General features: G+C 37.9%; 1 protein-coding gene across 2 annotated transcripts in view; it reads left to right on the top strand.

Moving 5' to 3' along the window:
• The window catches only part of LOC104019134 (N-deacetylase and N-sulfotransferase 3), a 355,872-nt gene that overhangs the window by 309,074 nt on the left and 32,470 nt on the right, over positions 1-14,328 (top strand). For both annotated transcript variants that reach the window (XM_009472364.2, XM_087737226.1), the window contains 3 exons: positions 5,906-5,993; positions 7,900-8,054; positions 11,710-11,895. In XM_009472364.2, the coding sequence (XP_009470639.1) occupies positions 5,906-5,993; positions 7,900-8,054; positions 11,710-11,895 (429 nt within the window). The remainder of the gene's footprint in view (positions 1-5,905; positions 5,994-7,899; positions 8,055-11,709; positions 11,896-14,328) is intronic.

The following is a 14,328-nucleotide window of genomic DNA, read 5'->3' as shown; positions in this document are numbered from 1 at the left end:
GCAAAATGGTGTCACAAAAAGTGCAAAGTAAAAGGACATCACATCAGTTACAGCTCATTAAACCCCTATATGAAGAACTCCGCTCAGAAGTTAAAATGGCTTCAGTTCTGTTTCTTCCCTCCCTCGCAGAGATTAAACTAAAGAGGAACTATGGTACAGAAAATTAAAGATACTTCTGCGTCAGAGCTCCCCTAAAGGGGCTTCACGTGCCTAACTTGTGTGCTTTCACATTACACTGTCTATTAATTTGTTTCACCTTTTCAGAAGGTCTTTGCCTTTATTAAAGAGCCAGTACGGCATTAGAAGTTTTCCTCAAAAGCAAAGTAATTCCGAATTTAATGGCTCCTTTGATAGTATTGTTAGACATGAAATAGTAAAGCAAGCATCGAGAGATGAGATCTGCTTCCTGAAAAAAAGGGGGAGGTGGTAGGCTTTTTGGAAAATTATGAAGCTGACCTTTCTTGCTTCTGTTACTGACATGAAAGCATGTACTGATTGGAAGATTAAGATATTAACACTGCAGCGTTGTGAGGCTGTGTCTATCTGCTTGCCAATTTAGTTAAAATCCATGTGATTAAAAGTAAAATTAACAGTGTTTTGAACTATTTAGCTTTTCAAGTGACTAAGTTCTTTAGCAGCTTTTGAGTTGGAAAATAGTTGTAAATATGTCGGTATGGTTACAGAAACAAGTCATAGTTCCTTTTTGGCGAAGCAGAGTTCAACAAAGCGTTCCTGATTTATTTGTTTGATCAGTCAAGATGTTTGGGTCTGAGTATTTTTGTTGATGCTGAAGAAATTACTATTGTCTGTTTACCGAAGACAAGTTGACACTTGTGACTTCTCTGTGATAGACTATAAAGTGAAATCATGTAAAGAGATATTTGAGGATGGGAAGCACGATGGTTTCCTGGCTGTGGAAATGGGAAGCAAGTTTGGTGATAGGGGTTTTATCCCTGGCTTTACTGCTGATTTACTTGAGCAAGGGCTTTTGACAGCCCATGTCATCTGTCTGTGCCTCTGTCTGTCCTGTCTGTAAGATGAGAAAAATCAAATAAAACTGTTTCCTTTGTAAACAAAGCTGATATTTCCAAATGAAAAGTGTTAAAAAGAGCTAAACATTATGGTTGTCAAGAAAGAAAGAGGCCATCTATGCAAAGGCAGGAATTTTCATACATTTCCATTGTGTGACTAATTCAATTAAAGAACAATTCTCGTGGTTCCTTCTGTTCCATTTGTGATCTTAGAGTCCATTTTCTCCTAAATTCTCAGTCAGTTGAGATCCCATTGGCAATTACAGCAGCTTACATTTGCTGAGATGTTTCATCAGAAATGAAATAGAAATCAGTTAAATGGGATGATGCTGATTAATCATCTGAGAATCTGGCTTTATTTACAACGTACGTGATTTCTTATATTCCTTGCATTATACTGGAAACTTGTCAGATGCAAGGATTAAAAGAACTCTGTTGTTTTGCTGTCGGGATAACTTCCATCTGTTCCTTGGGTTGTAACAGGGCCTTTTTCTGAGATTATTTTGGACTGTTAGTGAAGAAGGGGGTCTTTCATCATGTATTGAATTCTCACATTTTATTTCTGGCTCAAGGAGTTTCCTAAACCTAGTATGTGAGCTTAGGAAAAGTTGAAAAGAAAGTATTCCATTGTAGCTTTGTACATGAAAGTGATTATGTAGCCATCAATTTATTTTTCTTATAGTACCAGTGGAAGTATAACACATGTACCAAATGATTATTTATAAACTTATGAAGGCTTTACTAAACAGTTTTTAAAATATAATCTTCAGTACTAGTGTATTTATATAACATCTCATACAGATACCCAGAGGGGCTGTTCATAAACCAATCATAAAATATACAGAAAATATCACCATCTTACTTTCAGCATATAAAACACCGTTTAGAAATGAAATTTCAGGCTTTTCGTCCCCCTACTTTTCTCTCTTTCTGTCTTTCTGATAGAAACTCACAGTAATAGGCCCTGCCATCTGCTACTATATATTTTTCATGAGTTTTAACATTTTGTTTTTAGAACCTGAAAGATGAGTAAAATGTCAAGTCACCCAGAAAATAATCATAGGCATGACAACTCAAATGTTATCTCAGCTTGTCTGTACAAAAAGTGGTTCACAGCAGGTCTGTGCCCTCCCTCTTTGCAGACAGAGCAGGTACGCTGTTGGTATTAGCTGATACATTTTCGAACACCACCACAAGGCTTTAGCAGAAGATCTCCTGTTGATTTTAATGAGTAATGTAGCTAAAAAAACAATGACATCGCTTTCAAAGTTCATTCTGTAGAAGGTGAACTTCAGATTTCCTTTAGAGTTTTGTGTTATTTGAGTGTTACGTGGAGCGTCTTATCATGACTGCTGGCCTAAATAAAATGCAGCCTCCAGGTGGTCATTGAGGCGAGAAGGTGGCAACTACAATAGCAAAATTAATTCCCAGCGAAGAAGTAAACTCTATGTTGCATTATCATAGAAATGTCATGGGCTTTTTGCTACCCTTCTCCCTTCTTCCATTTGAAAGCCTGGGTTTGCGACTCTCCTGCCAGCCCTGTAGCTGCAGTGTGCCAGGGCTGTACAGCAAAGAACTCCTTCCAGGTCATGTTTCTCTGGCATTTCCAGCTGCTCTTCGTTTTTCCCCTTCTATTTTTCCATCATGCTGAGACTAGACTAGACAAGCTGAGAAGGTGTTAGAAAGGTACAGGATAAGACCTTCGGTTCAAAAAATGCTCACAGTTCTTAACTTAATTTGGAGGGAAAGAACTGTGCAGCCCATTCATGCCACCTTGCTATCAAGCTGCACTCAGGATCTCTTTCATTCCACAATATGTACTGTTAACATAAGAAGTGTATAGCTGTATCATTTGCCTCCTACATTTTTGACCGTGCAAAGATAAAATTATTTCATTGAATAGGTTCCCAGCAGCTCAAGGATGGTTTTCATAATAAATCCTCTGCAGATTTGCTACCTTTCATTAGAATGAGAAGTCTCCTTGGTGATCTTTGCACTCTCAGCCTGTGCAAAAGCCCTCATTACAGCGCTGCAAGATTTTTCTCTTAATATTCCACTTCAGAAGTCTCGAGCTTGTTTTCAATTATCTCCATTCTGTGCTTCATTTTACTCATTCCTTTGGAAAGTCCCTTGTTCACAGGACTTTTTTCAGGCTTTCCAGTGAAAGAAGATGATCTTTACCTTACAGAAACATAGAATCATAGAATGCTTTGGGTTGGAAGGGACCACTAAAGGTCATCTAGTCCAACCCCCCTGCAATGAGCAGGGACATCTTTGACTAGATCAGGTTGCTCAGAGCCCCCTCCAACCTGACCTTGAATGTTTCCAGGGATGGGGCATCTACCACCTCTCTGGGAAACCTGTTGCGGTGTTTCACCACCCTCATTGTAAAAAATTTCTTCCTTATACCTAGTCTGAATCTACCCTCTTTCAGTTTAAAACCATTACCCCTTGTCCTATCGCAGCAGGCCCTGCTAAAAAGTTTGTCCCCATCTTTCTTATAAGCCCCCTTTAAGTACTGAAAGACCACAGTAACGTCTCCCCGGAACCTTCTCCAGGCTGAACAACCCCAGCTCTCTCAGCCCTAGTATTTCTCTTTGAAATTGCCTATACTGTTGTTGCTGGAGCTACACTGCTGAAGAAGACAGTGGGAGAGGCAAGTTACTTCCAGATCTGAGAGGACCTTAAGAAATACGAGGCAGAAAAGTGACGGTTCTTTCACAGATTTAGTTTTGTGATTAATAGATATTTAATGAACGTGCTTAGGCATAACGTTCTGGTCCGCTGAAATGGGGAACAAGGCAAGTACTACTGATGACTCAGGTTTGAAACCACTCACGTTTCATCAGCCGTGTCAGCAAAATTCAATTTTGCGACGCCCCAGGACAGGGACAAATGGCTGTCTCTCCTGTTGCTGCAGATCAGCTCCCTCAAGCACCAGCTTCCCTGAGCTAGCCAGAACTGCAAGCTTAGCGAGCTCACTGAGGCCTCAGATGCAGGGTAGCAGAGGACTGGAGAGCAGCTGTGTTCCCGCTTTGGGCAGTGCTGCCGTCTCTCAATGGGGCCAGGCGAAAATGCTGAGCTCTGGAAAGGGAGTGTTGGGAAAGGCGAGCACAGAGCAGGGACAGATGCGCCAGCTGTGGTGTGTGGCCACCTCTTACTGGGAATGGGTGCTCCGCTGGGCCTGCTGCCTGGGGTCTCTCTTGAGGTTGGTGCACAGGGGAGCCCCTGCTATTGTCACCCTTTGCCTGATTTTGTCACTGTAATGTTGTAGGTATGATAGTGTAAGGAAACGGGCTTGACAGAGTTTGCAGATGGAGATCGTACTTTTGTTAGAACTGATACAGATGAGCCCTGGAAAAGACCTGAAGATGGATATTGCCTCCATCTGTAAAATGGGTCATATTTTAAGGAACTGCAACTACACATGCCTATATCTAAAGCTGGACTTGAACTCCATGTTAACATTTTGTTGTCATTGGCATTCTGGTTAAAAATATAATTGCAGACAAATTACTCATATGATGAAAATGTCGAAAGAAACTGTAATTAAAATTACTGGCTCGTATTTTTCAGGGCACCAAATTGTCATTGAATTTCAAGAGTGGGAAGCCTACTAGACCTTTAAACCTTTGAAAATCTCCAGTGATTTTAGTCTTTTTGTGCTTTTAAATACATTTCCCTTTCGTAACATGCTTATAGTTACTAATTTCTAGTATTGCTTTTAATCACTTCATTAAAATCATTGTGCTATAATGTATATTTACTTTGAACACTCTTGGCGACTTTTGATGTATAAATATTGTCCTTTCTTTCAAAGGTACTGCATGAGTGCCTGTCTCCAAGTGTGTGTGCTGTAGCTGGCTGTACACTTTTGATGTGCTGTGTGCAGCGTCACAAACCTCCAGAGAGTCCAATATGTTCATAAATTGCCAACTATAAGTGTTCAGTTGAAGGCAGGCTATTTGGAGGAATGTGCACTCCAAGTCTCGTTCTAGAGGAGGCTTTTTGCTCTTATGTTTCGTTCTTGCTTTGCAAAGTTTTGTTTTGCATGGGAAAGCTAGGTTTCTTTCTTACACCTGGAAAACTGAAAGAGCGAACAACAGCAGAGCATAAGAGTTTGGGAGAGAACTCCTGAAAGTACTACGTCAATCTTGGGAGTAACAAATCCAGAAGACCATAATGAAATCAAAGAGTGAGGCTGTATCTGATGAATAATAGCTTTCCCCTTTCTTCCTGCATGCTGTTTTTTTGTTTGTACTAATTTAGTGCAAGTACATGTATGCTGACAGCCAGTATGCTAACTGTCTGAGAAATGAGTCAGAATTTGGGGGAATTTAGATTTAAGTTCTTTGTGGAATAGGCTTCATCTAGCTTCTTTCTGTCTTTGGATTTTTTTTTTCATTGCCAGTAATTTTGAAACATGACTAAAATGTTCTGTATGTACTTGATCTGATCTAGAGAAACATAATTCTAATAGATGCTGTTCACCCCAGTGAACGGAGAAGTGGTCGGGGGCACAAGAGATCTGAATTTCATTCCTGGCTGTGTCCCAGGTTTACTGAGTAATCAGTGGAAGGTCTTTCCTCTGGTGTGTGCCTTTGTTTACCTAGCTCATGATTCAGGGAGTAAAACAGTATTTAAGAGCTGGTCATCTTTATGAGGAACACGATGGAGTTCGCATGCTGTCTTTAATCTTTACATGATAATGAAGATATCTGTTACTTCTTTGTCATATATAAAGAGTTGTTTTTAAATAGCAAAACCAATTGAAAAGACATATACCTGTAAAAATATTATATTGTTATATTAAATTTCTGTGCCAGGTGTCGTTTTCTACAGGTATGTTTATATGGTGGATTGTTTTTTTTCAGGCCCTGCTTGACACTCAGAATCTTTTGAGAGCTCAGATCACAAATTTTACTTTCAACCTGGGATTTTCAGGGAAGTTTTATCACACAGGTAAGAATGAAATACTAAAATCATTTTCATTTTGATGGTAGTATGAGGAAAGTAGGAATGATGGAGACTAAGGTTCTAAGTAGAGAGAAGTGTTTTCTTCATAATAGGATAACTAAAAATTCAAATTGTTCTTTCTTCCAGGTTGCTTTGGGACATACATTTGTGCAATTTACTGATTCAAATTTTTCTCCTAAAGTTATTATACTGGGTTAACCTTTTGTTTGAGCTGTAGTCTGTCTGGAAATAACCATGTAGACAGAGTCTCTAAACACCTCTTTGCAGCAACATTTGTCTTCAAAAAAAAAAAAAAATTAAGGTGCTCATTCTTTGCATAATAGTCCAATAAGTAGAGCAATGACGTGGAAGTAGGAGAGCCAGACTGTAATTTCTAAGAGAAAGACTAAGCCCTTCAGAAAAGTGTCCTGTCAGACTATTAAGTGTTCTGAATAAGAGGAATGTTCCTCCTCCTTCTGCAAGCTGGGACATGCAGAAATGGCAGAGTCACAGGGCCAGGAGGAGACTTTGCAAGAAGCAGTCCAAGCTTGGGATGACAGCTTTCTGTAGGAGTTATATGTGTTACATGCGTGTCATTGGATAACAGTAAAATCAGTCCTGAGGGTGGAATAAACACATCTCTTACTGTTGCTTTATAATTTCATTCAATTTGACCTAGCTCAGATGCTCACTACAGAACCTCTCCCAGGAAATGGGGAGAGGGAGGCACGTAGAATAGGTGAACTGGATTTTTCTCTTCAGCTTTCCTGAGCACACCGAGAATTTAGGTGGCAATTTTAGGTGGGCTGGATGAGGCACCTGTAATTCTAGTAAGCTGCGATGCCTGCATTAGGTGCCAGTGTGGAACAGATTGAATTCCTCCTCCCCTTTTATTAAAATTCAGTTCCTTTCACCCTGTTGTTGAGTGGTAAATTCCATGGATCAAATGAAATTTTCTATTGACTTCACTGAGAGATCTGTTGAGCTACCACAGTATATCCTTTTGGATAGTTTATTCTCTATTGTAGAGATATAGCAATATATAGTGCCCATTAAAATAATTTTATACTTAAACCTCTGTAGAAATAGGGAGAAATAAAAGATAAGGTATTAAATAGGATGTGATATAGAAGAAAGAAGGTGCTCTCTACTGTGAAAGAGAAAGAAAAAGACATGCATGCCAAAGAGGACATCATCAGAGCCTGGAAGAGAGAGACAAAAGACAACACAAGAGAAGTCATAGTTGAAGAATGTTAATATGAAAAGAGGGGAGTGAAGTGACGTGTTAGCTGAGACTGGAAACCAAAACCGGATTTATTCAAAACCAAAGAAAGATGTGCAGATCTTGACTATGCTTGTGGCTGTGCATGTTACATAGCAGAGGGATGAGCGTAACTCTTCTTGTGCTCCGCTGTGCAGTTGGTCAGTATTACTTGTCATATTAGGAAGAGAAGAGGCAGGGAGAGAATTAGGAAGAGAAGAGGAGAGGCAGGTACTTCCATGTACCACAAGTAACGAAAGGAAATGAAGTTTGACTGGGGAGTGAATTTAGTTTGGATAAGGAATACCAGAAAAGAGTTGTCAACATTTTCATTTATACTCTGTTTTAAACTGTCTTGTAGGCAATTTCTCCAGTTCCATCCCTTAGCCACGGATGTTACTGATACAGCAAATGCATGTGAGGACAGTGTTGTACCATGCATTCACGATGCCATGAAAATGGAGCTCAGTCTTTTACTTGGCTATAATTAATTCAGGAAAAGGAATATGTGCTTGGAAACATTTAAAATCCTCAGTACTTTAAATGGTCACATTTTATTATGCTAATTTCTTTCTTATATTTTCAGACATTTGTAAGAATGTAATAAAAATAGAGACTTTACTTCAGAGATGTTCTTTCTCCCCGTCCCAGGCACCGAGGAGGAAGATGAAGGCGATGACCTGTTGTTGAGGTCTGTAGATGACTTTTGGTGGTTTCCCCATATGTGGAGTCACATGCAGCCTCATCTTTTCCACAATGAGTCGTCACTGGTGGAGCAGATGATCCTCAACAAAAAATTTGCCTTAGTGAGTTATATTTTTGCATTTTATATTGAATTTAGGTATTCAGAAACCTTTATTTCTATTTTGTAGGAAAATCAGTCCTTGTAGAATTTGTTTTAATCTCAATGAGTTGAAAACAAAGTTTTGATAAAGTGCTTTTTGCAATCACTCTCTTTCGTGCTATGAAAATTCTGTTTCTCTATAGTTTGGATATCCTTCTCAATGAAAGTTTGATTTCCCCCCCCCCATTACTTTATGAACAATTTTTAATGGAAAAATTCTTTCAGAATGAAGAATTAATATGTTCCTATCTTGGAAAGTCAATATAGATAAAAATTATTCTGTTTCAATATTTTCCTAAATAAATTTTTTCCAAATAACCCATTGTTTAGATTAGAAAAAACCCAGTTTTCTGAAAGAATAAATACTCCGTCAAAAGATGTTAAATGACTTTATGAAAACACTGCATGTTAGGATTAATGAAGTGTGCCACATTTTCAAAGATGGTTTTCTGTGGTGGTACCTATTAACATCTTATATATTCCCTTTGGATCAGCTTTATAAAGCTTGTTTTGAAAAGCATTGCCTTTACTAATTATTTATTCACAGCAAAGCTCTGAAAAAAAATGTTTCAATGAGAATATAAGAAAAAATAAAGGCGTATCTTTAGGTCTGAGGATACTAGAGAAACAGACTTTCCTTTTCTCTACAGTTAATTTCATACAATAAAACCAAACCAAACTGCCATACAAAGTACCTACTATTTGTCTGAAGAAACAGAGCAATGTAAAGACATAAAGAAGTGTTAAATCAGAATATCTCAGCAAACATAACTTGTTTGCTGAAGTGTCTCTACTCTTCCAACAGCCTAATTTTACTTCTCCCTTTTCAAAATACACTGGTTGCTCTTTCGCCAGCAGGTAATGACTTTGTTCCTTGAAAGAGCAAGGGGATTTGAAATACCAGAACAAAAAAGAGTGCGCTTATGGTCGTGTGTCAGTGAGCGCAGGAGGGAAGGTATAGACCTAGTATATCAAGCAGTTAAAATTTGTATTCGAAAACTTCGCTTTTAAGCCAGGTATATGCTTTCTTTTGACCAAAGATTTTACCAAGTTTACTGTAAACTGTAGTTGTACTGAGTACAGGCCAGCTCAATTTTACTGTTTCCGTTAAAGAAAGCATTTCAGTAGAAGTTAGAACCAGGAAAATTTAAAAGTCCTGCATCCAAAATTCCCCTTTTTTTTGTGATTCTGTGTATTGTTACAAGCTCCAATGGAAATTAGATTAGTTCTTGTAGTTGTTTTGTGACCTAAGACATCCTCTGGGATTAGTCTACAGTATGTAACCATTCAAGTATGTTATTAGAATAATTCATATTCAACCCTCTTTTAGGTAACTTCATCAATTTCTATTTTTTTCACTACTTTCAACACTCGTAATACTTACAGATACCTTATATTAAATGTTTTTCATGTCTGAAGCTATGTATAGACATATAGGCATGAAGCTACTCATGTTTCATTTGCTTAAAGCATTTAAATTAATAACGAAGATAAGTATCCTGCTTTTTTGTATGAGGCTGAAATTGCTGATGCCTCATGCATTATCAAACTGAATGTGTATATTGTGTGTGAAATGCTCAACTTGGGAATTACAGTCACTAAGAAATAATGGAGACACTGATACATTGAAGATGATAGGCTCATAATTAGAATGAAAGATTTTAATAACATATTTATTACTGCATATTGTAAAACTTGAGGGGAAAAACCCTTAAAAATGAGACATTTGTTTATAGCTGAATGAAGGAGATTAAATGGGACATTAGAGAATGCAATTTCTTACATGTTCTGTAAAGATTTCTCTTTCTGATATATATGCATGCTTAAGGGAACTAGAAAAGATAAAAAGAAGAGGAATTGAAATATCGGTGATGGAATTAAGTAGTGTAAAGCTGTGTAACTAATGGCATATCCATTCTTTATCTCCCCATGCAGTAAAACCAATAGGCCAGATCTTGCTCATTCCTACTTTGGCGCATTACACATAGCACGCCCCAGCTGTAAAGCAGAAGATGACGCACTCCCTGGGTGTAGCAGGGTTGCCGATGGCGTGTTTGGATCTTACCCAGGAGCGGTGTGGCCTTACAATAATTCCAAATGCCGCACCAGCCTCAGGGTGGTGAAATCTTATGCCCCATTCTGTGCGCCATAAATTGCTAAAGGGAAATAACAATTTCACCAGTTTTTTAAATATAGAAAAATAAGGGTTCTCAACTGTGATTAAACCATACCTGTCTGGTACACACGCCATTACACTAGGTTCAAAGTAGCCCTTTTATGCAGAAAAAACAGCTTTCGTCCCTTGCAGGCTTCACATCTTTAAAGTCTTATTTCTCATGTTCTTCCAGAGCAGAAGTAAATGCTGCTTTTTGTGAGTTTGCTTTGTTTTGAGCTCTTAGTAAAATTGTCATATTTAAATTATAACAGATACATCTAATGTTGAATCCTGACTATTTAAGATTTTTAAGTTCAGTTCATTAGCTTTCCTGCAGTAGTCCAGTCCTCCTCCAGAAAAGATGAAGAAAGGTGATTTTACTAAGGTCACGCACCCATTTTTCTTTGAGATAAGACTTACAGAGTTTTTCATATTCCTTAGTAACTAGTTTATTCAAAGGAAGAGACCGAAGTATCAACCAACTCTTACCTTTGCACACAAAGTATGATTAGAAGATACGGTGAAGATAACCACACAAATACAAACAATATAAAAAAAACTCTTAAACAGAAATCAAAGGTTGTGCAAAGGCAGTTTTCCTAAATCATTGCAACACAACAACGTCTTATGGACAGTGTATTCTGCTAATCAGACTGTCAAAGAAATATCTGCTGTATACTGTTCCTTTGAAAAAGTAACCTGAAAGAAAGGAGAAAAGGTGTCAAAGCTTGTTAGAGTGTGTTGGAAACCCGGAACAGAAAAGAAAATATATTGAATGTCAAGAGAAGGTAATACCAGCAAGGTCAGGATGTAAACAAGATAAATGACAGGAGTCTGCAAAAATAGAAGATGTACTGCAAAAAGGGTTAGTCTACAAGATGTACCTATTATCCTCAGAATTTTACAAGTGGTTATCTTTTCTCCTTTTTTAAAATGACACTGAAATGTTTAATCTGGTTTCTGAATTTGGTTTTATGTTCCAAGTGGACTAGAGGGGAAGTGCAGTGACTCTCTGTGAAATTCAGCTGACAATCCAAGTAATTGTGTAGGGGCATGCAAAATCACACTTTTGTCATTGGAGCTGCCAAATGCTACCTGTTGTGTTGAATATGTGCCAGTAATTTTCTCTCTGAATTCTTAGTTTGTGAGCAAATTCCTTGCAAGAACTTAAAAGAGTGCAGCTCTTTAATGTAGATTGAAGAAATCAATGTAAAATACATCTATTTCACTCTTCCCTACATACTCATAAAAATACTTATTAAAAAGGCTCTTGTATTAAAATCCTGCGTTTCATCTTCACCATGCTGCCTTCCATCTCCCTTACATAGCAGCCTATTTTGATATCACCCTTATTTGCATTTCAGACCTGTTCTTGATCTCTGACAAACAAAGGATTTGAGAAATGCCAAAGCATCAAGTTTCTTAAATTTTTGAAAGCAGTCATTGTTCTGTTATGTTTTAGGAACATGGTATTCCAACTGATCTGGGCTATGCTGTGGCTCCACACCATTCTGGAGTCTATCCAGTACACGTTCAACTTTATGATGCCTGGAAAAAGGTCTGGAATATCAGAGTTACCAGCACAGAAGAATACCCACATCTGAAGCCTGCAAGGTACAGACGAGGCTTCATCCACAAAAATATCATGGTGAGTTGTATTCATGATGTTCATATTACAACCAGCCTACCATTTTATGAAAAATTTATTTTTAAGTGGAAAAGCACGGTATCCTGAAAGTTCACATTGTGAGAAGCACATATTGCTGCGCATAAGTAGCAAGATATATTTGACAGTATCTTGTTAATTAAAATCATTCTGTCGCTGATGATGTTACTGCCGATGAAGGTGGCCTCCAGGCACCCCGCTGTTAACAGTTAACAGGCTGTTAACTGTTCTAGTCCTACTGTTAATACTGGTACAGAGATCTCAAGGAAAAAGTCAACTTTGCATCTTTTAACAGAATATTATGGGTTAGATTTTTAGCAGGTTTTAAATTTGCATAGTACCATTAACTGCAAAAGAGTTTTGCCAGTTTATGCCATCTGAGAATGTGGATCTTGGTACATAAATACTTTTTTTCTTCTTTTGAACGCTGCACAGTTGCCCTCATTTTGCTTCCTGCCATACAGAAATGTGACCTGTGCTTTGCACTGTGGCTTAACCCCACAGCTAGGCTTTGGGCCCAGGTGGTCAGTCTGGATGCAGGACAAACGCTTGGAAGGGTGAAGGGAAAGAAGACACACACACACACCACACCACCCTCCAGGCTATGAAACTGCTCCGTTGAGGCAGCCGCAAGTCAAATCACACAATTTTTCTGTATTGCATAATTCACAGCGTTGTTCACTGACAGCAGTATTTGCCAGAAGGGGTTATACACAACTGATGTGGAAGGCGTTATGCTAGTACCATCTGGTCACTGGGGCGTAGGCTATTTCTGGTTCACATATTGTCATTATTATCTGAGAAGTGTTTCAAAACAACTTTCCAAAATACTTGATGGTATGTTCTGCGTAACTTTCTTCTGGAGCATGTAGGAGAGCGGTGAATGGGAAAGATCCTAGTGTATGTACTGTGTTATGCCTCTGGCTGCAGCAAGCGGTTTTGGAGGGTCAAGTGCCTTAGCGCAAGACCGCCACTTAGCTTATAACAGAATTCTGGTATTGTCCTCGAGTTACCATGGATACCCCTTTTCTAAGAAAAATAGTAATGTTTAAAAGTTTTGTTCTATTTTTGGATGAAGCAAACTAAAATGATCTCCAGACGTCCAAGAAAAAAATTGACACCATACAGATTTGAGCTACAGTTCGTTCTCAAAGCAATAGCTGCATGTAAAATAATGGGTTTGTGGATAGGCTCAGGGGACATGAAGTCTTTGAGGAAGACTGGTTGACTCTCAGAATCTCCAAAAACCTCCTTCATAATTTTTTGTAAAAACATATCAGTTGAAGACACATAATGAGATTTGACACAAGGACACTGGGGCCAAAAATCTATTTCCAAGAACAGTCGTATAAAACCACCTGTTCTGGGAGTCTCAAGCTTTCAGTTCTCCGGGGCAAACGCATTAATGTTTTACATCTGCAGGCTTATAGTGATGAATACATACAGTAATAAAATCATTGTGTAAGATTTGCTAGAGCATTTCCCATCCAGTACAGCTTCATTCCCTGCCTCTGTGAAGAGTTATTCTCATATTTCATCAGTGAAATCCAAAGGTTTTTAAGAAGTATATGCGAGTTTATAGCAAACACACAAATTCCATACATTTTCTGACAACATGGAATTTACAATCTGTGGTCGCAGTATCCTGTACATTACAAAAAAGATGTTGAAAAATGAAACGATGAGAAACAAAGCTTATCTACAGAACCACGGTCTATGGCAAGTAAGGGATTTGTATGCTTTAAAAGCTTAAGCTATCATGTAATAAATCTTCTAAATTGGACTAAAATGTTTGAGAACAATCCCAGTTTAAGAATTATACGTGAACATCAATACGCAGCTGTTGATAAAAAACAGACACAATTTAAATACTCTCCAGCAAATTATTTTCTGAAGTTGACAGAAAATATTTTGAAGTTCTACTGGAAAACCTAACTGCATTTATTAGTTCTTCCTATTCAAAAGGCTTGTTCTTTGCATGTTTTTAAAAATACATGCTTTTGCTTATGCTACTTTTTATTGCAACTAGTCTTATAAAACCAGCACTGTTGAATGAGAAGCAAATCTTTCTTATAACGTGAGCATTATTGGCAAAATTCATCATGTGTCAGTGTGGAATTATTATTGGTGGTGATGCCTAAGCCAGAAAACAAATTGACTTTCAAATTCCAGTTTTAATTTACAACAAAGCCATCTTTCAAATAAGAAGTGGAACTGATTAATACAATATAGACTGATAATATTTTAAATTGTGTTTCAAATTACTTTAAAATTTTAGAAATCTTTGATGACCAAACTTCAAATACTTAGTGTTAGGATCAGGTGTAATGGACAAAATTAGTTTGAGGAGGTTGCTGAATTGTAACTTAGTGATTGAGATCAACCTCCAGTTTCAAACAAAATGTGATGAATTTT

This window comes from Nipponia nippon, unplaced genomic scaffold (assembly GCF_047370975.1).
Source record: "Nipponia nippon isolate SJK-2023a ecotype South Korea unplaced genomic scaffold, ASM4737097v1 scaffold_6, whole genome shotgun sequence".
In the NCBI taxonomy this organism is placed as follows: Eukaryota; Metazoa; Chordata; class Aves; order Pelecaniformes; family Threskiornithidae; genus Nipponia; species Nipponia nippon.
The sequence above is the reverse complement of the archived record's forward strand: the minus strand, read 5'-3'. Positions and strand labels throughout refer to the sequence as shown.